General features: G+C 42.8%; 1 protein-coding gene across 14 annotated transcripts in view; it reads left to right on the forward strand.

Annotated features, from left to right (window-relative positions):
* The window catches only part of dlg1 (MAGUK family member discs large 1), a 660,262-nt gene that overhangs the window by 394,213 nt on the left and 238,729 nt on the right, over positions 1-27,320 (forward strand). For 12 of the 14 annotated variants that reach the window (XM_076367771.1, XM_076367772.1, XM_076367774.1 and 9 more), the window contains 2 exons: positions 9,101-9,196; positions 18,263-18,430. In XM_076367771.1, the coding sequence (XP_076223886.1) occupies positions 9,101-9,196; positions 18,263-18,430 (264 nt within the window). Of the gene's footprint in view, positions 1-9,100; positions 9,197-17,947; positions 18,080-18,262; positions 18,431-27,320 lie in introns of those variants that run through there. The other 2 variants (XM_031972439.2, XM_076367766.1) reach the window with 2 other exon arrangements.

Consider the following 27,320-nt stretch of genomic DNA (forward strand, 5'->3'; position numbering starts at 1 on the left):
AATTGATGTCCTCGTGGTTTCAGATACGCAGCGGAAACTTTTTGAATCCCACGCTTCTTTCGACTGTCGCAAAGATATCGTATCGAGTTCCGACGTTTCAACGTTGCAGTGTTCGTTGATCAATCACCGGGACGTCGTATCGTTTCCGGTTTCCTTTTAGGTTTCTCTTGACGCGTCGAGCCACGTAGGAACTTCTCATTTCTCTTTGCAACGATCCTTCTTTTAACTTTCTCTCTTATTTTCTGAGATCTGGTTGTAGAAGATATAGAGTTATTTTTATTCAATTGTTTCTATTATGATTTAGAATATTTTATTATTCGCAATATCTTGCTATCACACATTGTTGAAACGATTTCTACGCTTTACGAAAGCTTCAGTTTACTAAAATTAGTGAATGTTGCTTTTATATAAAAACCAGAAGAAGTTGTAGAAGATATAGAGTTATTTTTATTCAATTGTTTCTATTATGATATAGAATATTTTATTATTCGCTATATCTTACTGTCACACATTGTTGAAACGATTTCTATGCTTTACGAAAGTTTCAATTTACTAAGATTCAGTGAATGTTGCTTTTATATAAAAACCAGGAAACTAGTCGTCAATATTATTCACTGATACCAACGCTGTCTATCTGATAAACAAATGCAGAAACCATTCGCCGTTCGCTGCCACGCCGTCGAGTTGTTAAGCAAACAATCGATCGCTCGCTAGGTTGCCCCGAAAAGTATAAGGAGACAAGTTCCGCGGACAGATCCCGTTATTCGCGAGAACGAGAAGCGTTCCGCAACGGCAGCGCCTATCCACAGTCAGACCGTCGAAATTTTCGGGTAGTTCCCGGCGCACGGAAACTTGCTATTTACGCGGAAACTTCCGTGCTCTTCTTCCGTCTGCTGGCTCCGACAAATTCCGAGCGAGGAGCGATTAGAGAGCTCCGTGCCGACGCAAAATCAAGAACCGAGGATTATTGGAAACGCCCAACTGGGACGGAACCGTCGACTACGACGCCCGGGGTAGGTACGCGCGAGAAACCGTCGACGGCGGCGGAGGTACGTTTCGCCGCTAGCCAACGGATACTGACGCTTTGCGGTCAGGCCGAGGTGACTAGACGAACGCCAGCTGTCAGTAGTTACGGTTAAACTGCCGTCAGACAGGAATATTGTGGCAACATCCATGTATCAGTCGAAAGTTCCGCGAGCGTTAATAGTATCGATATTCGCCGCCCGACGAGTAAACGCGTCGCGGTAGAAACATCGTAGTTTCCGGTGGATAACTTCGCTGACGCGAGTTTGAATACCGAATATCGGTTCGATTGCACACGGTGCAGCCGACGGGGGTGCTTCGTGTGACACCCGGATGTTAAACGATCTCTTGGATCCCCTCTTTTTAGGAATCGATGCGACCGTCGGAAAGGGACGGACTTAAACGATTAATTATATTTCAATCGGTTGAAAGGATCGTATGGATTTTGACTTCTACTGACTACCGATGTCGGTGATTACGTTAACCTCTTGCCCTTTTTGCAACTCTGACGCGACTGCTTTGGAATTAATAATTTAGAGGAACATGGGAAAAATTGATTACAGAAGAAGAATATTTACTTGGAATTCCAGTGGATCGAGTAATATTTGTGTTTGTTAAATCATATTGAAAATCTTCGCCACATCGATATATCGGTATCGCTAAATTCAATGTGTGTTATTCCGTTTGTGACTCTCCAAATTGAGATTACATTTCATTTCTTCGTCTAGGCAATCAATAGTTTGAATATTCTAGAATTTTCTATGTAATGTTGAAGTGATAAGGAAACTACTTTGAGACACAGAGATCAAAATATTTACAATACTTAACTATTGTGGTATTAATGGAAATTAAATATGTTTTATTTAAAAGAAGAACATAGGAATCGTTAATTGAATAAAATACAAATAACTAGAAACGATATAGCTCGTAGTGTACAGGTCTTCTCTCTTCTCAGGTCAACGCAACTCTCTCCAAAATCTCTCGCCATCCTCACTTAAAAATCATTCTCTCCCCCATAAGCATTCTACTCACACTTCCAACAAATTCTCAAATTTCTCATCATCCTTGCTTACGCATATCTCGGGAAAACCTTGGGTCTGGTCTCCGTGAGTCCCGTTCTCTTTTATGGCCCTCAGAATACTCGCTGTTCCACTGTCTTAAAACTACGATACTACACTGTCCTGGAGTGCATACATTCCAGTTGGCACGCGTTTCATCTAATTCCTAGATTCTCCGTAGTCACTTTCCAAAAGTTTCAACGCGCTTGTAGAAGAAACTTTAATATAGCCCTTACAGAAGAGAAGCATTGAGATTATATTTCTTCATCTACGCAATCAATAGTTTAAATATTCTAGAATCTTCTATCGTAAGGTCGAAGTGATAAGGAAACTCTACTTTAAGATACAGAGATCGACATTTTTACAATACTTAACTATCCTGGAGTGCGTACATTCCAGTTGGCACGCGTTTCATCTAATTCCTAGATTCTCCGTAGTTTCCAAAAGTTCCAACGCGCTCGTAGCAGAAACTTTAATGTAGCCATTACGCGAACGAAGCAAGCGGTTGGAAACACGAATTTCCGAAGCTGTTCCGAAGCTACTCGCACCGTCGGCGGTGTACTTTTTCCAGAAACAAATCACTCATGCGGAGCAGTTCGAACAGTAACAATCGGAGCCGGATGTGTTTGCGTCCGGGCGAGCCGCTCGATTTTCGATCGACGTCTGAGGCAGCGCGCGCGACGCGGCGGTCGTATTGTTTCCTACGCGAGCTCGCTTCGAAATTTATCTTCGCGAAAGTTTCCCGGCCAACGGTGCCTTCATTTCGATGCATCCCAGAGTGTACCTCAGGTCTCTCGAGATTCCGAGCGCAAGGGAGCACGTAGCTTGGGAACGTTTACCGAAGACTCGAGACGCCGTCTCATCTTTGGATAAACGAACTCGACGCACCAAGTGGGTCTCGAATTCGTCTATTCTGGACGGGCGGGCTCCGCGCGCCGGATCACGCGTGCCTCGCCGGGGGGCGGCGGTAAAAGAAGACGATCGAAGGGATCATCGCCGAAGCTAATCAGCGGAATCGAAACGAATTTTACTTTACTGCGAAACCGCGCGCGTACCTCTACCGAATTTTATTCGCTCCGGTAGAGAGTCACTTTCGTTTCTTATATAGATCTCCGATATTCAAGCGAACTCGCGTTCCTCAAGACTAATTCGGAAAGATGGAAAGTGGGTAGAGGTTCGTTGCGACCGGACTTAAAATTCTACGTTTCCTTTCGTTCATTTAATTTTGCGTCGATTCCTGTATTGTTCGATTAATTGGTTTCGTAATTTTTATTCTTCCTTTTGTTTCTGTTTCCACGAAAACGTTTATCGTGTAATTTGTTTATCTCTATTTTGTAGCTAATTATTTGAATAGTTACGGTAGAAGTGCCGGTGTGGTTAGTTTTAATAAATATTTCTTCTTCGCGTGAAAGACGTGATAAACGGAATAATGAATTTTATATCTGTTTAAAAGTTGACAGATTGTCCACATTTCGGACTATTCGCATAACGAAAATTGAAGTTGCCAATGTGTTGTTTAGTCCCTGCTATGCAAACTAATGTTCGTTTCAAAAATACAAATTTTCCGAGTAAATCCCGTTACTCTATTCATATAACCTTGCAATCGAAACGCGAAGTATCCATTGAAAAAACTTTATAACATCCCCATAATCTAAAAAGAATATAACCACCATATGTTCAACTCTATACCTAACAACTTTTATGCAAAGTATTTATTTGTATCACTCTTAATTTTAAAGTTATTGAGTTTTATCCAGAAAACGGCTGTGAGAATCGCTAAAGTAACAACTTTCTTCATGCGAGATTTTCTCAGTTTAATTTCTTATCTAAAAATATATTTCTTCAGTGCTGCCTACAGATCTGTAAAAATGATGAGTTCCAAGTAACGTATACCTAAAGGGTTACAATTTTTCAGAAACCATCCGCGAAAATAGCGATTTTATTCAAAGGCCCTCCGGCGTCGCGGATGGATCCAATTGAAAACCGAGTTAAAAAGAGACAGCCCTTTCTAAAACAATAATCCTTCGAATGAAGCGTACTGGAAGCAAGAAACTGCAGTTTCCTGGACCGTTTTGACAGCAATTATCAAACGTTCCCCGCATAAACGAAATGATAAGCGAGCCGGAACACGAGCAACGGTTTCACCGCTGCCGGCGACCGATAAAAAGGGGATTGTCGGGGACCGGCGTTCGCAGGGGGAGGGATCGATTTATCCGCGGTGAACGGGAAATGTAAACGAAAGACCACTTTCCGCTCGGTCTGGTGTTCGAGCAAACCGGTAAACGAGGAGAAGAAAACGCGACTGGTACGTGTTTGACAAGCGGCCGACCGGTTTTAGAGGGCGACGTTCGTCGTTGTCAGCATCGTTTGCGTCGTCCATAGGAAATCGCGGTGGCCCGACTACACCGGCCGATATATTGGATCGTAACAGAAATACGGTCAAAAGTGTTCAACAATATTTTTGTGTCATTAGCTTCATGAAGCTAACAATGCTGGGTTTATCAACACGTTGAATGCAATTTCACGTAGCAAAACACGTAAAATGAAAGAGATATAATGACAAATTATTTCATTTTATTATTTTTGCATGTTGAGCTCGTCGAACGTTACCGTATTAGTGTTATTTATAATATAAGAATGTTTGCAAATAATAATTTATCAACACGTTGAATGCGATTTCACGTAGCAAAACACGTAAAATGAAAGAAATATGACAAATTATTTCATTGGACCGTTTTATTATTTTTTCATGTTGAGCTCGTCGAACGTTACCGTATTAGTGTTATTTATAAGAATGTTTGCAAATAATCATCATGAACCCTTTGCACTCGGAAGTCTTATTAGAAATACTCAACAGTTTCCAATATAGACATACTTTAAAACGAATTGAATCAGGGAATATACGTAAATTAAGAAACAAAGTTATTATTTGAATATTTTATGTATGTAGGATATTCCCGGACGAACCCTCAATATTGTAGGAATTATCCCGTAGGAGTCACAATATTTGTATAGATCTCGAAACGCTCGCCGATCACGCAAAGTCGCTCGGTTCCAGCCACTCTTCCTCGCATTCTTCCAGCAACTCAAGATTTTCCAAACGCAGTCACACTATTTGCCAAAACACACGCACACACAGCGAACCATTCATCCCACATATATTCATTTTATATAATCGATGACACCGTCGCCGAAATAAGCGCCGGTAGCTTATACTACTGTCGAGTAGGTACGTACTACTGTCGAGCGTACAAACGAAGCACACGAGAAACAAATTTTCACCACTCATCTCCGAACCAGAAATACTTGCTGTCATTTCTCGGTTATCCACAAGTCGTTGAACGCTTCGATCTCGTTCCGAAAGAGAGCAACGCGCAAAGAATCGCAAAGAACCTGCTAAGTCGGTTTGAAAGAATGTCGTCGGCATTTTATTAGAAAATGTTGGGTATCTCCAATGAAACACTTCTGGAGTGGGAAGGGTTAAAAATCGAGGTTTCCGTAAAGATACACGGTCCGGCGATCGTGTCCGCAACCGAGTGTATTTATGTTACTGCCTAATATTTGGATTCCACCCCGGTGAACTATGTATATCCGACGTCGAGACACCGCCGTTACGTGTATTTACGAACGCGTACACGAGTATTTTCGAATCGTGCCCGGCGATGCGTGCAAATTGAAAGAAAATACGCTGCGACCGCGGCGGAATGAGTTCCCGGTGCCGTGATTTTTCACGTTTTATGAAATATCATATCAATTTCGCGCCGTCGGTCTGATCACCGGGAATTTCAAGCTGCACCGACGAGCGGATGAAAAATTCGCTGAACGTTGACCACGGATCCCGGGTCCGGCGCACCGAATGCTATTTGCATTCCCGTATAATTAAAATGTATAACGCGTCGCGATTTAACGTTGGGCTCTGCTTAATGGACGCCCGGAGTAATTATCGAAAACAATCTTTCCCTCTGTTACGCTCGTGCCCGCCGCGTTATTTCCTCGTCGTGCGGCTCATGACATTTACAATGTTACCTTTTACCGGAGAATGCTGTGCGGTCGGCTTCCTTTTTATCGGAATTTGTTTGTTCGATCAAACGATTTCGCATGGGTCGGCGGATTCGAGAAAAGTGAATGATGCTTTCTACGAATGAATTCGATTAAACGGAATAATCTATGTTTATTCGTCAGTTCGTTTGAAGAAGGGTTTACGAACCGAGAATCCGTTAATTGGAAAGTAGAATGTGATCGGCGACGATTGTTATTTAGTAGGAAGAATGTGAATTATTCTAATGGAATAATATTTACATTCACGATGACGCAGAACATTTATGCTGGCATTTCCCAAGTTAAAATGTGAAATTTTAGCCACCAATGGATAAAACCCTCAAATTCAACTATTCGTACAACGAAAAGTCAAAGTTACCAATGTGTTAAGTAGTCTCTGCTATACAAAATGATTTTCAGTGCAAATCCCGTTTCTCTATTTATATAACGTCGAAATCGAAACGCAAAATATCCATTGTCACTGAGAAAACCGCATAACATCTCCATAATGTAACAAAAATATAAACACCATACGTTTACCTCCCAACCAAATCGAATTACTATAGCTCCCTCAATTGAACCATGATTATATGAAAACATTTCTCCATTGTAAATAATACTACCTAATACAGTAACATTCAGCTAGACGTACGTGTGCTAATAACAATGCAATTCAATCAAATGATTTAATATTATATCTTCTCCATTTCGAGTATTTTGCACTGTGAAATCGTGCAGCATTGAACGTGTTAATGATAACGCGAGGCATTTATACCGGCGTTTCTCAGACTAAAACGTGAAATTTCATTCGAACCGACGCGAACAGCAATACTCTTTTTGTCAATGGGTTCTCCTCGTCCGACCAGGCAAGTCGTTCGCGTGTTCGATCAAGAATAGTTCCCATTTCCCGTGTATTGTCAGCGGAGGTACCCGGGACGTAACGTCCAACGCGTCCCACGAAGAACGCAATTATATTTCTTTTGTCTGATCAAATACCAGACCCTCTCCACTCTTCAAGGTGAGAACCATTGCCGACGTTGCACTCGCTCGGCAAATCCTCCTCCACTTGTCACGTTAAAAGTGATTGTGTTCTATCCACGTCGGCCGTGATCGATCCCGTTCTGCTTGCCTGCGTAAACACAGACCTATTCTACTTCTTTCACCGGATATCGATTCTACGCCACTCGTCCCCAACAGTTTCCCGTTCTACGAATCCAACGAAGTTTCGAGGACTTCCTGCCCTGAACTGATTTTCTGCGTCGTCTGCCCTGCGAACAGAAGTCGCCACTTCGCTAATTAGACGGAAAACAATTCCGACCGATTTGTCAGGCGGCAGTCGACTCTCGGTTTTGCCAGCGACGATCTTAACCCGCTCGTTCAGCGGGAGTGGAGACCTCCTCGATCAATTAACGAATTCGTAGCTTGCTAAATATCGGCTATTGAAAAATATACCTTTGAACATCCGACGGAAACGAAATTCTTCGTGTATTGACCCCTTGCACTCGACAGCTTTTCGATAGAATAGTACTCCTTGGAACTAGCTTAGAAAGGAATCACACGTAAATTAGGGAACGAAACTGTTTTGTTTCAATATTTCCCGTATTGATGTATCATGCAATATTTCATATTATATATCAAACTTTATAATTTTCTTCAGTGAAAGCAAACGAAGACCAAGGTCGACTTTCAGATGCAGAGTTAAAAATTCAGAGTGGAATGAAGAATAGCTTTTCCTGTTTTCCTTTTGTTTCATACATCTAAAACCTAGTGGTGCGGTAGCTAAACGATAACAATTCCACGATACGAGATCAACGGTTCGCGCATTAACAGCAACTACAAAATCCGATCGTTTGGAGTAGCCTATACAAAGAAAGAGTGAAACTTGTGTGCACAGGTGAGAAGCGTTCGATACGATTCTTCGGAAAAATGAAATACAGTATATTTACAAAAACGGTGACCGGCGCCGCCGGGGAGCGTAGGAATATCACTCGGACTTTATTTGCTCTAGCAGTGGAGCGAATTCTTCACACGTCCGTCGGTAAATCGGTAGCAACAGGGTGACGAGGGCGCGGCGTCATTGTACGCGAGGGGCGATGGACAAGCGCGGCCGACCGGCGACGATAGCCTGCGATAGTGCATATTTAATAAAGAGTGCAGCGTAGGCTGGCTCGAGGAAAAGTGGCGCGGGATGTTAAACACACCTGCGCATCGAAAGTTCGTCATGAATAATTCCGTTTGGTTCGTTTAACGCGGTTGGGTAGAGCGCTCGCGCGCGCTACGTCGCCGCCGGAACTTCCGTCAGCTCCAGCCGAACGATAATTGACTTTGCGTCTCACTGGCTCTATTTATTTGCACGCCTTCCGGGCCCCCGGTTTCACATTGGCAGCGCCGCGGCGGGTTTCGACAGCGTAAAACGACCTGCTCCCGACAAAGACAGGGGAAACAAGGAATCGCGAGCGGCGGGCAGCGGGAGGGATGGCACCGGGAAGTTTAAATTGCGACCAGGGATCGAGCGGAGGCTTAATAGCTAATTGATCCAGAAATTAAATATTTCCCCCCACTCGCGCTCACGCCGACCCGCTGGACGAATCCGCGGTGTTTGTAATGTCGTTTGCCTAATTGCAAATTGTCCGGTTAAGTGCTCGTTCCGGCTGATGGAATATTTAACGCGGCTGATTATTGACTCCCAGTTCTTGCTTCCGCGATTTGCGACCGAGATTTAATCGTCCGGCGAAGGTACGGTGGATAATGTCGGTTAAAAGTTTCGCGAGTTTGTTAGCGGGAAATGAATGGAATTACATGTCGCTGTAGCTTCGTTTCGAGGGTGCTCGTCGCGAGGTTATTTCAACGACTAAGTGTCCGTTTCGCGAGACGTTTGGTTTCAACGTTTCGGCGGGGGGGACTGAATTTACCTGTTGTGAACGTATCATTTTGCTCGTAGAGCGTGCGAGAACTGTTTTGAGATCGTGTGATTATTGCAGGGTGGCCCATCTTTCCCGGTGAACCAGACACTGTCGAACATTTATGGCCGCAGGTCGGCCAGTCCCGATGTTCCGCACCATGTAGACGAAGCTCAGGTTCGTAAATCTATAAATATTGTCAGATTTGTCACACGCGGGAGTTCATTGTCGTTTCTTTTTAGTTTCTTGGGAATTGTACACGTGGCATGCCGATACTAACAATACTTTAAGAACTGAAAACTATTAACAACGTGACACGTGAAGTATCACTTCACATTGACTGGAAAGTCAATGAAAAGACAGTGATTCTACCGATCGTTCAATCTATATAATTACACAAATTTAATCGATCGATTACGATGCTCGATCGGTAGGAAAGGAACCTGTCAGATCCCTGCAGAGTTATTCTCCAGCAGCAGAATTTCTATTTTACCGACAGACTTGTCCCATGTAATTTCTATATGGAACAAGCTATTGGACGCTTGTCGGTAAGTTATCAGCCATTGGTTCCTACTTACCGATAAAAAATTCAATACTATTTTCATTTTGAAAAGCGTACATAATGAAGTTAATAAAAAGATCTTTCATAGAGAAACCTATTCTTTGGGGTGATGAAACATTGCAATAGATTATTATTCATTTATTCTCGGTGACACAGACGAAAAGGCACTCGTCGCAACGACAAAAGCAGAGATTAATCCGTTTTACATCAGGGGTGGACTATAATTTTCCGGGAGTCTGGTTCCTTTTACCGCGTTTTCGCTTTCCCATTTCCGTGACGAACAGACCGGAAGAAAGGAGAGGTGCTTTATCTTGGATCTATATACAACTCACGGCTGCTGTTATCTTTCTACGTCTTTCTTCGCCGAATCCTGGTACGGCTTGGAAACGGAATGGAATGTATTGTGCCGCGATCTCGAACCGTTCGGTTCGGAAAAATCGATATCCCCGTCTTCCTCTTCCTGTTCATATAACCCGAGCCTCAAAGAGGGGGGTTCAATTATTGCGAGACAACGGGGCACGACTTACAGTAATGCGTCACGGTTCCGTTTAACCAGCTTTCGTACATTCCAAAAGTTTCGAGCGGAAAACTCTCGAATAATGCGTCGATTATTTCCTACGTTAATGGCGATGCGCTCCGCAAATTCGACAATTTCATACATAACGTTCGGAGAGCCGCTTGTGGTCAGGCAATTTCGCAATTGCACTAGTAATCATCATATTGGCATAATCGATGCCGTTTCGCGGCTTTTGTATTTGCAAATTAAGTCCGGGGACTATAGTCACGTTGCTGATAATGCATTCCATTAGATTTCACCAGCTTACCGAACGCAAAATCGCCACGCTTAGATATTTAACTTTACATTCATTATGAAACCCTATCGACGTCATATAATCGATTAATTCCTACGTCAAGTAGAATTAATCATGATCCTTTCGCTGAAATCTTTCTGGTAACTATATCCAAATAATCATTTCTCTCTTGTATATTTGTCTATGCTTTTATAAATATTCCTTTTAGAAATCCTTAAAAAACACGTGTTATTCGTAGCTACCTATTGCCTTATAACATTCGACTGATTCCAAACTTTCCGCGACATTTAAGTGGTCCAGAATTGCGGACACTTTCGTACGAGCAAAATTCACGTTCGGTACGGTCGCCGTGACGTTTCCACTGTGTTCAGTATAAATAACTCCTGATACAACGTCGTTCAATTCTATGGCATTGAACCGCGCTCGGCTGCCATTCTCACAGCGCGAAGTTTAATTAAGCGGCCGCTTAATCAGACCGGTACATAAATTTTCAGAGAAATTCCCGCGCCAAGACAATCTCGCCGGGCATCGATCTCCGGCCCCGTGACGTCTCCATTGTCCGCGAATATTTATAACGTACCGAATTGTTGCCACCGAGTTATCAGTGGCGAGCCATATTGGACAAGTTTCCTTAGGAAAAGTGCGGCAAAATTCCGAGACTCCGGTGAAACTATGCAGAGCAGGTAATACGAGACCACTCGTCCGTGCGTTGGACAAACTCTTTGGGGCCGATGCTTCTGCTAAGCGTCTGACTCTTGTCGGTAGCATCCACTGGGAAACCAGTGATCTCATAAATCGAACTTCACGTATACTTCAATATTTCTCAGTGATCGATCTGAACATCGAAATTTAAGTTTAACCCTCTGCATTCCATAAGCTCCTCGCTGGAAATACTTTCTAATAACATACAGATGACATTTTCTGAAACTGAAACTATCTTCTCCCAATATTTCACATGTCGATGCATTACACAAAGTTTCAAATTAACACGTTGACCGCCACGAGAACATCAGCGTTTTATGTACCACTTACACCTTCGTAACAAAGGTAAATAGGAATAATTATTAATTACCAGATATTCGACGTTATCTTATAAATTATAATTGTTCTCAAGTTATTTCAAATCTCCGGTCATCAGTGACCACCGCGACAGCCAGCGCGTTAAAGATCAAACTTTACAATTTCGTCAAACGAATTAGCGTGTACACGGCAGAAATCTGCAATCTAAAATAAAAAATTTCGAGATCTCATTACGCCTACAGTGCTCCTCCACGAACGCTTCAAGGAGAATGTATTCGCTGCGAAATTTTTTTGGTTCCCCTCGTCACGTAACGGCTGGCCACAGTAACGAACACGTGCGGGGATACGTTTGTTTTCCATATTGACGTGGCCGTACGTGCGGCGTGTGCTGGCCAAACATCGTCACGCTGTTCGATGAGAAGAAGCGTGTCGGAATTAGACCACGACGCCTTGGTAGGAGCGCCGGAACGTAGCGACCACCAACATCGAGGCGTTCTTACGACAGTACCGACACCGACGTCCATCCCTTCGAGGTAGAGGCTCGCTCTCTCTCCTCGGAGCTTCTCTCCGTCGCTACGTGTACCTGTTTTCCCAGCGATTTGTCGTGCGCGGGCGCGCGCGCTCGCGTGTGCGTGACTGTCCCTTCTCCTTTTTTTCGGCCGGTCATTCTGTGCGCCGAAGACAAGAAAAGGAGATTTCCACGGAAAAGAGGACCGAGGACGGGACAATATTAAGCGCGAGTGTTATCGACAGTTGTTTAACGGTATCCCGGATCGTGACGACGGATGTTTGGATTATAGTGTCCCTCGCAGCGACCAGTTTCACCGGTTTCCCGGCAGATCGTTTCACCTCGGCGTGACTTTTTGCCCGAGCAAGGAAATTCGATAAACCGTTGAACACGTGGCGACAGGAGCGAAAAAGGGGAGGCCATTAATTGACACGAATAGCCGACCTTGCCAGACCCTTCTGTTTTTCTTGGAGAGTGGCGTAAAATCTGTTGTTTGGGAAGCCACGGATAAAGCGAACACGGGCGAACCGTTCTCCGAACTCGTTGTCCAATGAAAATAATCTCGCGAGGGTTAACGTTCCTTCCGTTTGAACAGTTGTCACATTTTTCAATGGAATTTGTTACTCGGGGACTTGTTTAGCACCTTGCCACGGGATTTTCTAGAGATACGATGAAACGTTTCATTTGTTGCGTACACCCTTTGCACTCGGAAGTTTTTCATTAGAAATATTTCAACATTTTCTGATGATACATGGATTGAGGAACAAAGCTATTTTATTTCAATATTTCTCGAATTAATGCATTATACCAAGTATAATATTAAGCCTTTGCACTCGACAGTTTTTCACTAGAAATCTGCAATATTTAACGATGAGATGTAAACGACGTTCTTCGACACTAACGAACGAAAAAACGTACGTAAATTAAGAGTCATAACTATTTTATTTCAATATCTCGCATTTCGATACATTGTACGAAGCATAGTGTAGGAGGAAGAGAATTTGATTTGAAACAGTATAATTATTTCATGACAACTCACATACTATTTATACACTCAGATGCTCTTGTCTCACTCGTACACTTTCTAGAACATTCTTTCATTACCACGCATTAACTTCAGGTATATTTAGAATATTCTAGATTCATAAAAAACAAACATTATTAACATAAAAATCAATTTACTCTAGAATATTCCAGTGCTGTGAACATTCATTCAAAACGTGCTCACACACGCAGTCTCGTCATTCATCTATTGCACACACATTCATCACTCATGAATATATCCATTCACACACTCAGATACATCCATTCCCACAATAGTGTTATAAGATTATTATTTTGCTATATCAAATCCAGTGGTGACTGAGAGTCGCCCCTCGAGTGCAAAGGGTTAACTATGAATGTGACATGTTCGAAATAGCAAAACAGTGTTTCGCTTCACGTGCAACGAGGAGCATCGATCTTTGTCGAATTAATCTGAAAACATTCACTGTGGCAAGGCAACGGGTTAAACGTTGGAAACTTGAACGATTAAATATAAAAGTGGCATCGAATAGTGGAGTTCCGAATTGCAGAGAGGTATGCTGCGAAAGTTTTCACTTTTATGGTCAACAGTTACCTCTGGCCTCGCGATTTCACCAGAAACAATCTTCCCGCCGGCAATTCCGGATCGAGAGGCTTTGAATTTCAAAACATGTCTCCTCGTTTCAGTGGCCGCTATCTAACTTACAGTCAAAAATGCCACTTTCCGGTCCGCAGTTTTCCAACAAACAATTTCATCCAGCGACCGAACGTCAATTCCTTTCGAGGGATCCCGGTCGGAGTCTCGCCGTGCCGCAGCGGAGCAGATAAAAGTTTCCGAACAAACGTATATTGCCAAACGAGATCTAATTTGAAGCCGCGGAGCTTCGCGTACACCGAGAACCGCGAAAAGAACGCGTAACACGGTCGAGCGACTCGCTTAGAAAGGCCTTTATTAACCAGACCCCGTTCTCCTTTCGCGTAAACAATTTCGCGTCGTTCCACATCCCGGAAATGTATAAATATTTTAGCGTAACTCTGAAGCTTCCCTACTTCCTTCGACGGCGACAATTTTCCTTATAATCCAAATCGGTGAGAAACGGCCCACTTCTCTTTGAAAAGACTGTGACATCGTAAATATCATTGATACCTGACACAAGGATATATATTTGTCACACAAAATACACATAAGAATAATAGTTAACACTAGAACTACCGTAAAAATGACTGGTTTCGGTTTTCTTGTTCCGCTATTACTGATATCTTCGAAGCATTGAATATTCGAAATGATTTTGAAAATAGTTTCACTTGAGTACTACGAATGTCTGAAGAAACCGAAAATAATCTGTTACAATTTTTATAGGGATTGCATAGCAATCGCTTGGTAGTTCTAGTGTTGTATTCGTCACTGCAAAATTGAATATACTACTGAAACAATTGAAATTACAGTTGTTACAGAAATTAGTGTTAAAATTTCGATTCCTCGGTGTGCTTATTACGCGATTGGTTCTTTTGGCAATAACTCCTAGCATCGTCATGTTCAATAATTGCGAAGGAGGAATTCGGGAATGAGCGATTTTACCCGTTCGGTAATTCCAGCGTTAAACGGGAGCATCGGGAACCAAACATTGTCTTTTCGGCGGTCTTAAAAATAGCAGCGCGCGAGCACGGAAGGAAGAATTTCTGCCCGAAGGAGGAATATCCGCTCGGCGAGCGTCGTTCGGCGCCAGAATACGAAACATTTTTCTTCCATTAGCGTTGAGCCACCGGCCCCACCCACGAATTTCATTCTTCACCCCGGGACTTCTTTATCCGACGAGAAACATCTCGCGGAATCGTCTACGGATATTGCTGTCGTTCCTTTCCTCGACGAGCCCGACGAGCTTCCTTCTTACCGGCTACTGTTCTCTCGCTCCTCTTCTCGTTCCTCCTTCTTTTCCCTCTTTATGATCCACCCCTCGCGATACGGGGTTTCTCCTCGAGTTTCTTGACTTCGATCGGGATTCGCTGCGATTGGCTTACGCGCTGTTCGCTCTGTCGCCTGCCTCCCTTATTACTCGATGGGGTGCAAGTTCAGACCGGCGAGTACTCGGTCGAACAGCGAGTGTTCTAGAGGCTTAAAAAATTCGCTGCTCGCCGAAGCGACGTGTATTCCTCGCGCCATTTTAACAAGTAAACGGCTTCTATCGTCGATACGAATTCACGAAATTTTATCATTCTTCACCGAAGAGTGGACGGGAACTGTTGACATTTCCCTTTGGTGACTGTGAAAATGCACGTGGAGAGTAACTTGTTCGATTCGCTGAATTACGAACGTTCACTCGGCAATAGATTCTTTGGTAGTCCGGCGCAGTGGACGTGACTTTCGAAAAAACTAGACCTCTCGAGAACGAACGATCCTGTTTTCGGGCACCGGGAACGCCGACTGGAAGAAAATTGCACGTCCGGCTGCGACAGCTGCGGGGCCGATGATTTATTTCGTATCGGAGAAACAATCCCGTGAAGTTCGGCAGTCGCACGTGGACGTGTATCCCGCGCGGCTTTCCAGGATTTGTGAATAACCAGATGCGAGCCGCGATACGGAAGCCGGCGCGTGGCTGTATTAAGCTCGAACTTTGCTTAACTCGAATTATCGCGGAAAGTAATCTTCCGTGACGAGGCAACCGTGCCGACTTCTTTCGAAATTGGAACGTTTAAACTTCAACCGAACGGTTGTGATAATAATTCGAACGACGACAGTGAGTATACCGACGCAGTAGGTTTCTCCGGGAGAAGTTATCGGAAAGTTATCGGAAAGTGTTGCATTATCAAGGAACAACTGTGTTCGTCCGTTATTCAACGGGCGCGTTCACGGCGGAGTGCGCCGGCGTATTTGGAATGCGAGGAGTTGCGCGCAGTCAGGTGGTCCGGGGTTAAAGGTCACCGGTGCGAACTGAATCGAGGCGAACATCGAGCGCGGTTCGACACGAGGAAACAATGATCGACTGGGTGTCTATCGTGCGTCATTCACGGCGACGCTTCAGCGACTATATGTACGGGGCGCCCATCAAAGTGCGCAAACGAAGAACAAAGAGAACCTGTCGATCCGCGGACCGCGGTAATCGTAACGTAGTTCCGCACGATTCGAAACGATCGAGCGACGCTTGTGGATGCTGTTGGCACCGCGTGAGTTCATTTCTTTTCAACGAGTCTTCTCGCTCGGTTAACCCACGGGTCGGGCAAGTGAACCGTTTAGAAAGATGGAACCGAACGGAAAAACGGGGAAGAAATATGACGGAAAATGGAACGAGATAAAGATTTACTCGATTTTTCAGCTACGAATCGTCGGATGTTATTTACGATGCCCGATGCGTCTATTATTCGATTAGAATGTATAGTTTCCATTTTCGATTTCATAATCTTGTTTCGTTTCTGCGTTTACAGCGATAAAGTTAAGCCGATGGGAGATATTTAGAGCGTCCGTTCTGCAAAAAAATATTGTAGCGATCCGCGGGCGCTTTAATACGGAGCGCGGCATTTCCGGGCGTAACGTTTGACGGATTTAAATCGCCTCGAAATTTCGCGCCGAGCTGTCGGCTAAATTCGTTTGGAAAGCAGGAAGCCGCCGTTTATTTGTACGAGCCGAACGTAGATCAGCGTGTAGTTCATTTACCAGTGGGATTGCGTTAAAGCGCTGAAAAATTGACTGAACGAAGAGCCGGCCGGGAGTATCGCCGATTTATTTCATTCGATCGCGCCGTTTATCCGAGCCGATAAATATTGCGAATTTGTCACTGAAAAGTGTAACGGATCGAAACGGCCGCCCTTATCCGGGATAATTTAAAGGAACTGCAGCTCGGATCATAAAGTTCCGGCTAACGCGATTACACTTCTGTCTTCATAAACCATTGTTTTTCTACATCGAACGACTCCATCGGCCCGGAAACATTGAATTTGTGGAATGATTATTTCCACCCGACCAAATATAATTCCTTGATAAACGAACTGCGGATTTGATACATTTATAATGCTCAGGATTACTTCGAGTTCAATATAATACCAGGCTTAACGATATTTTTGTATCATTCGATACCTCGGAGAACCCTCGACGAAGTAGATTCCTTCATTCTTCGCAACCAGTTGCCAACAGCGATAAGTTCTTCGCTGGAAATATTCAACGTTTTAAAATATAGACGACACTCTTCGAAACTAATGAAGCACGTAAATTAAGGAACAGAGTAATTTTATTTTAATTACATATATCGAAGCATTATACGAAGCTTAACCCTTTACGATCGGCATATTTTTCCGGTGAGAGTAGCAATTAGTCGAAGCAAATATATCTTCAAACTTATTTTTCTATAAGTGGTTTATAATAAATATATGGATATTAAAAATTGTTTAAAGTTAATGTGTATTGTTGAATATAAATTCTGTAAAGACATACACTACCTCTCGATCGTAAAATAAAGCTCAGAAAAAAAGGGAACATGCCATATTGTCAATACCGATTTCGAAAACAAATGTTAAATGTCGCCACCGTGGCGGCACCGATCGCAAAGTGTTAATATTGTGTAATTATAATTTTTCTGCATAAAATCAAGCGTCGAGTCGCTTCTCCAAAGGATTAAAATCCACGTGCGTAGCCATGAGTAAGGCGTACGCGTCGCGCGGGGGAAAAAGACTGCTTCGAAAGGATCGTGGTTCGGGAACAACGCAGGTACACGCGACAGTGTTTGTTCGAACGGCCGTTTGGAATGGAAGGGTTTCAATAAATGCTCGCCTAGATCATTGATAGAGCCAGACTGGGCTCCTCGATGGAGCCCGTCGTATCTGGAAGCCCCGCGCGGTCGCGATAATGAAATGAAATCCGGGATTCCGAGAGATTAGCCGGTGAAAGTCGGAGCCCCGGCGATATCGAAACCTGATGCAACCAGTGCGTCGGCTCAGGGCAGCCAGCCAGCTAGTTGAAACCGTGCTGAACACTGGTATACAATCCCCCTCTACTTCAATCGATTTCTTTCGGCTCCCCGACACGTGAAATGATCTTTTTGAACGTGCCTAAAATCGGCCCGACCGAAGCCTGCCCCTTGATAACGCACACCGATGTCGATAAACTGAAACGCGAGAGACTTCCCGTTAATCGTTCGATCGCATCGGTAAGGGTGCAGAAAGTTTCGGCTAACGTTATTGGTTCAGTCGAACGGGTTATCCTTTTTCCTTTGTTCTCGGAGGATTTTTCCTTTGAATTATTCGCGATGCGAGTGACAGTGACATGCGAAGGGGATGTTTAGCATGTGGTTGATGGTGCAGGTGTTTACATTGATGATCTGTGATTGCAGAAAACACGGTATACCGGCGGAGTGGAGGAACAATTGCCACCCCCGCCATCGCCGCCCCAGTTGAAAGAGGCTGGACAGTTGGACGGAGTTCCTAGACCGAATTCGGTCGATCGCATTCTTCATCCTGACGGCAGTCAGCACTTAACTAGTCATGAAACGCTCAATAAGGTAAGTTTCATGATTGTTCTATTATCGCAATTGAATCTAAAATTGCAGTCCATTGCAACGAGCTGTTCTATACGCGAAACAGTCATTGTGTTGAATAGTTTCGTGATTATGCGGTGTTCACGTATGAAACGATGATTCTACGTACTTTGTTTAAACAGTGTTTTTATTCGCTAACAACGAGCGTGAGTTTGAGAATCTATTAGACTGTTCTTTTTATTTCTTTGTGTACAATTAAAGAGATACTCTGTATTAACCCTTTGCACCCGACAATACTTTTCATCGCAGACATTCATTATTTTCTGACGGAATATTTAACAATATTATTTGCAACTTACACGAAGGAACATCTTGCATAAATTATGTGGCAGAATTGTTTTATTTCTGTGGTTCGTGCGTTAATATCTTATTTAACGTTTCATATTGAATTTTTCATTTTATAATTTTCTTGCGTTCAATCAAACGGCGACTGAGAGTCGTCTCTCGAGTGCAAAGGGTTAAATAAGATATGGGTGATTCGACATGGTGTGCAATGACTGCGAACAGCGGAGAGACGTGTTTTTTATAAGAGAGGAAAGTGTGGAAAAGCAGTCTAGACATATCGATCCGCTGTAACAATTTATTCAACTCAGCCGTCCTGCGTGTATACCAACGGTCAACCTTGTTCTGCAGTCTACATTGACCACCCGAGAGCCACTGGCTAAAACGAGCGCGCCATCTGCTCTGATATTCTCTAACCCGTAAAGAAATGAAAGGGATGTTTTTCCGGCGTGAAACAGAATTTTATATTAACTGTTAGTCGATGAAAAGGACTTCAAACGTTCTCTGAAATTACACCTGCCGCTAAAGCATTTCGAATCCCATTGATTCGAACATTGAACATTTTCGATGCCTCGCCAATTCTCTAACGAGACTAACGTAATACCAAAGAATAGTGAAAATGGTTTTCATCTCGTTCGTCTTTATTTTGAACGTAGAGTGAATATTTTTAAAATAGGTAGGACATCAGATATAGGAAAATGAAGATTATAATCAAATCCAGTATTTTCTAATGAAAAGAAAAGAAATTCTTCAAATTAATTTCCAGAAATTAATTATTAAAAGAAACTAACACGTTGGATACCGTGAGGGTCACCGATGACCCCAACCAAATCGAATTACTATAATTCATTCGATTAAACGATGATTATTTGAAAACTTTTCTATATTACAAGTAACATTACCTAACGCAGTGACATTCAACGAGATAAACCTGCAATAATAATAATGCAATTCAGTTATATAACTTAATATTCCATTATTTTCGTTTTGTATATTTTTCTCGGCAAAATCGTGCGGCACTCAACGCGTTAATATTGAAACTCAGCGTCAACCGCGCGTAGAGTGACGCATGCTCAGTTCTCTTCACTACACGCGCCATCTATCGTAGCTCCTCGCAAACCTAGCGAAAACCGAATGGTTACATCGGCAACATTCCATTCGTTGCCAGCTTTACCGACTGCGCAATCAATACACAGGGTGTTCGTGATAATTTGTACCATCGGCTTTTTCGCAAACGGTAACATTAGACGAAAACGTTAAATGTTAAATGTATTTCTTTCATCTCTAGCCTTGTATGACTCTGAAGACCATAATATACTACATAGTTAAATTCGTCTTAATGCCCGCTTTTATATGATGCAAAAAGATATGTAGCATTCTATTTAAAAAAATGAAGGTTACCTTTGTTTCCACAAAAGTATTAAAAATACAAGAAAATTTAGATACACTATCATATTGCTAGTAAAATATACTACAACTTTCTCCTCTTCAGATTCTTCCCAATGTTTACCATTCACGAGAAAACCGATGGTACAAATCATCACCCTCCATAATCAAAATATTCACATTTAACGCGAATGCCAGGGGTCTCCAGTGACCCCCAACCAAATCGAATTACTATAGTTCAATTAAACGATGATCATTTGAAAACATTTCTATATTCCAAATAATGCTATTTGATACAGTAACATTCAGCTAAACCAACGTGCAATAACGATAACGCAGTTCAATTAAATGATTCAATATTTCTTTTCCATTTCATGTATTTTGCTCTGTGAAATCATACGGCAACGTGTTAACCCTCTATAAGCTTTTGTGCCTTTGAAATCACATACCAATATATTGGCATTTCGTTGGTTTATTTCATTTCCCATAGCAAAGTGGCGAGTAAAATTCAGTATTTGATTAACATAAACTTTTATACGCTCTGGCGTGAAAGTTCAACGTCATTGTAATCTCAAAATAACAAGATATACTCTTTTCAATGAAACTATTAAAACTATTGAATATACCGTTGATTTGCATTTACAGGTTGGTATTTGTTAATTCTATACCGCACGCATTTTCTTACGGTCACGGGAAAAATTCTGCCTATAGAGGGTTAAATATCGAAACTGCCTTCCATACTTCCTAAATAACTTTTCCAATTTACTGTAAAACTTTCATCGCATCAAAGAATAAACCACTTTTCTATTCCGACGTTACCGACCGAACGGCATCCCCTAAGTCACTTCCTACCACCCCCTAACAGATGGCACCGTCGGCCACAAAAGTTTCAAGGAATCTCTGACAGATAGCGCAACGGTTAGCGTCGGTTGAGGAAATTTCTACGTTATCGCGTGGATATTGGCAGAAGCACGTGGACAATGCAGTGCGGCCGCGGCTTCGTAACTCGTCGGCCCGATGCCGGATGAGATCGGTTCGCCGGAAGTCGGAAGTGTGTCCCACGAGCGCGTCGCGGCTCGACGGAGCAGCGCGTCGGCGAACAATCAATCTCGAAGAAGAACGTCTTTTATTAATGAGACGCGAGAGGTGTCCTTGGGCTGGCGTGACAAATTGAAACACATTATTGATCTCTCCCCGAGGCGGCCGACTTGGCGTGAATAGTGCAAACGTAATGGTATTTTTTTGTTGTTGCGCGTGATCAACGACGCGTCGCGGACCATCCGAGGCGGACGCTTTTGATTTATCGTTGGCCGAGCCGCGGATGGAAGTCTGACTCGTCGATTCGTATTAATGGTGGCTTTCCGTTGCGCTTCATTTTTTCTCGCCGGACGAACCGACCCGCATTTCGCTCGGCGAGAGTTTGGATGATGAATTCGCGGAGTTACGGATTCGAAGGCGGTCGTTTTTCTTGCGGTCAGGTCGACGCGCCGATGTTATGATCGCCGGTGAGTCACCGACCGAAGTGAATCATTCACATCCACCGGGGTGAACCGTGAATGGTCTTTCGGTGCATATCGCAATGCTGCCATTCAGATTTCGCGCAGTTCCTCGGGGGGGATAATCGATGGTCGTTAAGCGAGAGTAACGGTGGTATTTGTGTTTACGACTTCCTCGAATAGCTGATAGTACCCTTGATACTGGGAGGGTGATATTTCGTCAACCTGCGAACGGAATGCTTCTTGATTGACACGTTCGCTAGCAGCGTCACGTATTTGTGACGGCTGTGATCCTATGTTTTACATAATGAAAATGATAGTAATCCTATAGATACTATTATTAGAAATTACAAACTGCGACATTATATTTAGGAACTCGATGACTCGTCTCAGCTTCATTTTTCTAATGTTTTGTTTAGGTTTATTGGTTGAAGAAAATATAATCGAGGAGACCGTCACCGAAGTAAGCGCCGGTGGCGAACGCGTTAACACTCGATTGACGGTTATTTACTGTACAGTTTGTTCTATCGTTTCTTGAGAAATTCGTTCGTTTAGAAATTAGAAGTTTGAAAGTAGACAATTAGGATACACATTAGCGTAACTACATCAATTAAAATCGACCCGAACGTTTACCAAACAAATTTTATAAAATTCAATGAGTCAATTTGTCTCGTTCCGTAAATCTAGCGTTAATCCGGTGGCTGGAAATCGTCCCGAGAGAAGCGGCGTCATTCGATCGCACGTGAATTTATTTAGCGATCATGTTTATCTACTAAAATCAAATATTATTCATACATGAATTGAATTCTCATATAACCAGAAGGTTTGATCATCGCGACATCCGTTTTTAAGCTTTGCTCTTTGTTCCTTGTAATCCAGTATCATTCGTTTTCTCCTCTACGCGTGGTAATTGTTTGTGATGCGCATTACTCTGTATCTTTAATAACATACCCATTAACGATAGCTTTTAGTATCGATTTATTAATGGAACATTCTGCACGGGTACCGCAGGAAGTATTTTTCATCCTTTCTCTCGAACGAATAATGACGACAGGTGCACTGCCGAGTCAGTTATCTCGCAGCATCGGATTCGACGGTTGCATTATTTATAACGCGAAACGCATTATCGGGTTTGTCCCATTCATCGTTCGTGTTTTACACATGGAATGCCGGCGACGATACGTTACCCGCTACATTACAATAATTCTTTCGCCGTGACGCGAAACGTATTTTTCGCAAAGGATATTCTCCGTCTGGCCGGCTTCACCTTTTCTTCCCCGATTCTTCCCGGTGATTTATCACATCGCTTTTTGCCCTCCAACGTGGAATCAACCTTCAGCCCCGTTCTGAGCCGCGTCCACCCATGCTCAGAAATTTTACGACCGACCTAGAACGCGGAAAACCCAAGGAAAAACAGTCGAGGGCGTAGACTGCGGCGACTGTTTTGTACCGATATCATATTCTATTTGAGCTTCTTCCTTCTCGGCTTTCCAAAAACGTTTAATGCATTTACCGGGACTGGCGTTTCTCTGCTCCCGACAGATCTGGGTAACAAGTGTTCACGTTCAAAAATCCGAGGCCTACAAACCGAGTAACCAACTGTTTAAACTGAAAACTGTACGGAGAAGTAACTTCCAACCCTTATCCAGGAAACCCATTTCAGAGAGCAACGTTAATAGACATATATTATCTTCCTACTTAATTAATTACTCAACTATAAAACTCCCAGATCTAAATCTTCTTGGTGTTCTTCTTGTGTTGCGCCAAAATTGGATCGCGATAGCGCTGTTTATCAGTATCAATTATAATTCTCCTATGCTCAAGAAAGAAATCAAAGTAAGTTTATTTGAATAAATGTGATTTTTTCATATATTTTTTGTAATAACACAATATCTATGATATAATCAGATAACTACCCTTATTCATTTTTTTCACACACATCCAATCACTTCCGCATTTTTCGTGTATATCCACAGAACCTATTTAGCACTGAAACGGTTGAACCAATGAACGGAAAGCATTTATATCTCAATCGATGTTACATCCCTTATAATTCCATTCCATCGAATCAAACTTCCTCGCGTTACTCGAAAACTCGCGTTCGATCGACACGTCGAATCACAGGGAGGAGCGGTTCGTCTAATAGTTCCTAAATGGATTTTGTTATCAGCAGTTACGAATGCATCCTAAGGCCGGCTGGCCTCGAGATCCTCTGAGTTAGGTCTACGAGATCGTGGCGTAGCTTTCCGACACAGTTGATGGAATGGACCTAGGAAGACTCGCGATGGTAGGGGGCGTTCGGTCCAATCGAACAGACTTCAGCCACTCGCCGTTTCTCCTCTACGATTCGGCTAGGCGTGTGCCCTTTAAGGTGACCTGGATACACCGTCTAATGCCGTTTTATTTCCTACAGCGCGTATCTCGTTCCGCGCTGTTCTTTCGTTGGCTTGCGGAACAACCGGGCGGCATTATTTTCCGAAAATGAGAGACACGTCCGACAATCCGACTAAATTCATATTCTCGAATATTTATCAATTCATTAGTTGCACGTGAATCATTGTTTTATAAGATAAAGAACTCCTTGAATAATCTACACTATATAAAAAATAGGTTTCCGAGATTAACACGTTAAGCGCCATGAAAATCTTGGCCGTTCTCCCGTAAAGTTATTCTGTTATAGCAACGAATGGTAGGAACAGTTATTAATTACTTGACGTTAGAATCTTTGCATTACAATATTATCAGCTTAGTTACGTTATTAACCTTTTTAATTGTTCATCGGTTATCTCGCATGTTACGATTGTTCTCAAGTAATTTAGAAGCGTCAGTCATCGGTGACTGACATGGCACTTAACCTGTTAACTGTAATTCCATTCGTACATTTGATGAATAACATTTTTATGCGAAATGAAACGACGACGACCGATTTACTATTCAAATACTTAATAATTCCGTGAAGATATAAAATATATACAGAAAGTATATAACCATAAAAGAAACGAAAATTGCCAATTACCTTTATACTAGAACTACCGAACACTTAAACTGACTTTTCCAAATGTCTTCGTGAAAACTAACGCTTAGGTTTATTCCAATTTCAATCGGTTTATATTTCAATTTACGTAGCTCCTTTAAAAATTTCTCAGAGATGTATCTATATATTTCCAGTAATTGTAACAGAAGAAATCAGTTTGTGATTTATCGTTAAAATCTGTTCGCTGGTTCCAGTGTTGAAGCAGACGTTTCCGCCGCAATACGAGCGGCTGTTCCTATAATTTTCATTTAAGCCGGCGAGGTCCTTATCTTCCCACGTAATTAAGATGCGCCCGGTCTAAGTCGGACAAATTTGTATTCGAAGGAACTCAGAACGGGAACAGTTTGTACGTATTTATCGGCGGAATTAATTACAGTGTTCCAGCGAGCTCGAAACATCCGGAATGAAATATTCAGAACTCTTATCGCTGTGCTCCTTTTCGCTTTCCATGAATCGAGCGAGCGAACGCAGTCCAGTTCCCTCAGTTCCCGAACTTTGATCATTTAAACTTCATTGCCGGAGAATGTCCGGTAAATGAAGTACAATCAACGAGACTGTCCGTTTTGTTATTCTGCTTCGGTAATCTGCTTTCCCGTTCGCCTCGACGCGTTCGCGTCGTTCGTTAAAATATACTCGCTCGTGACCCTCGCGCGACCGACCAAAATGCTGACTGCGTGGAAGCGTTAACACTTTGCACTCGGAAGTCTTTCACTAGAAATGCGCAAAATTCCTCAATGAAATACAAACGACGTTCTTTGAAACCAACAAATAAGAAAGCGTACGTAGATTGAAGAACAAAGCTATTTCGTTTGAATATTTCCCATATCTATACAAAACTATAATTTTGCTATATCAAATCTAGCGACGACGAGTACCTCTCGAGCGCGCATCATTAACACGTTGATTGTCGCTCGATTTTACAGAGCGAAATACACAAAATGAAAGAATATCATATTAAATCATTCGATTGACGTTCATTGTTATTGTTGCACGTTCATCTGGCTGAATGCCACCGCATTGAGCAATATTATTTATAAATCATCGAATCTCTCGAGCGCAAAGGGTTAATATTCCAAATTATCCGCTAGCGCGTTTGCTTCTGTAATTAAAAGCATAGAGAAATCGTTAACCCCTTGCACCCCAGAAATTTTTCACGGGAAATACTCAATACCTAATGAAACCCAGATGACATTTACTAAAATTGACGTGAGAAATCGCACATATATTGAAAGAAGAAAATTTTCTCTCAATTCGTATATTGATGCACGACACAAAGTTTCGTATTAAACATCAAACTTTACAATTTCGCTGCGTCGAATCAATTGGCGACTGAGAGACGGCCCCGGAGCGCAAAGGGTTAATGGCTGTCTGGAAATGTTAATGAACACGCGAGGGTGGTTCGCGAAACAATGAATTTTTCTATGAACGCCGGCTGCACGATTGATAATAGTTCGCATCGCGCGAACGCGCGGCGCAATGAATAGCCGGGCAGGAAGCATCTAATTAACGATAAATCTCCTTCGTTATCACCGAGCAATTAGCTAAATTACACGCGAGCGCGGTGTCGCGCGGCTCGCCGTTCCCGTTTATAAAATATCATAATGGGAGAGGCCGGTTCTGTGCACGCGAGGTTGGATTACCGCTCGCGGATTCGGCTGGACCGTATAATCGACGCCTGATAAGCCGTGTCGCGTATCTGATGACAGCTCAGCGTTTATTACGTCTTCCTACGGGCCGCGCCGCGCCACCCACGCTGTCCAAATACTGCCGCAATGGATCCGGGTGCATCAACACGTAATTGTTACACTCCATCCGCGGTGCGCGATTGTTTTGCACCGGTACGAATATTCCCGGAATATTAATACGCGACGCCGCATTCGAAATTTCTGGTTTATCGGAGGCGTTCGTTCGGAAATCGTCTAATTATGCGCCGACGCGATCCGGGACAGCTATTAGTATCGTTACATCCGCGTGTATCAACATTATTTCCACTGAAGGTGTCGAAAGAAGGCTTTTGAATTTTTAAAATTATCAGGTTCAGTGGTGTATTCTGAATTGATTTTCACTTTTCGAATAACGATTATAACATAAATTGAATCCCGCACATTTCACATAACGGAATAAACGAAATTAAAGAAATATAATATCAAATTATTTCATTGAATCGTTTTATTATTATTGCACGTTTATCTTGTTGAATGCAGGTAGGTAGTATTGCTTGTGATATAAAAATGGTTCCGAATAATCATCGTTTAATTGACTGAACAATAACAATTCGATTTGGTCGAATTGAACTATAAACGTGAAAAATTCAGTTGATAAATTATTCAACTGAGAATATCGTTTTTGGTTAAAATTTCAGGTGTCTTTTAAACGTTTCTCTTCTTACGATCTTCAATTTTTATCTACCGATTTCCAACGATCTAATTCTACTTCTGCTTAACATTTGGCGCGCCGTTGATAACATCTTCGTCCCTCCGCGTTTGTATTGTTTCAACGATTGCTTGACAATCGCGATAACCCCGATCCGTACGATCCGGATGCGTACGGTTTCGTGGCGTGCGTTATTTTGACGGTGTACAAACATCTTATCGATTATTCCCGGCTTCTCGGTGGCGAACAAACATCCCGCGGCGCGTTATCCCTTCTCCCAGTA

The sequence above is a fragment of the Nomia melanderi genome, chromosome 5, assembly GCF_051020985.1.
Source record: "Nomia melanderi isolate GNS246 chromosome 5, iyNomMela1, whole genome shotgun sequence".
Lineage (NCBI taxonomy): Eukaryota > Metazoa > Arthropoda > Insecta > Hymenoptera > Halictidae > Nomia > Nomia melanderi.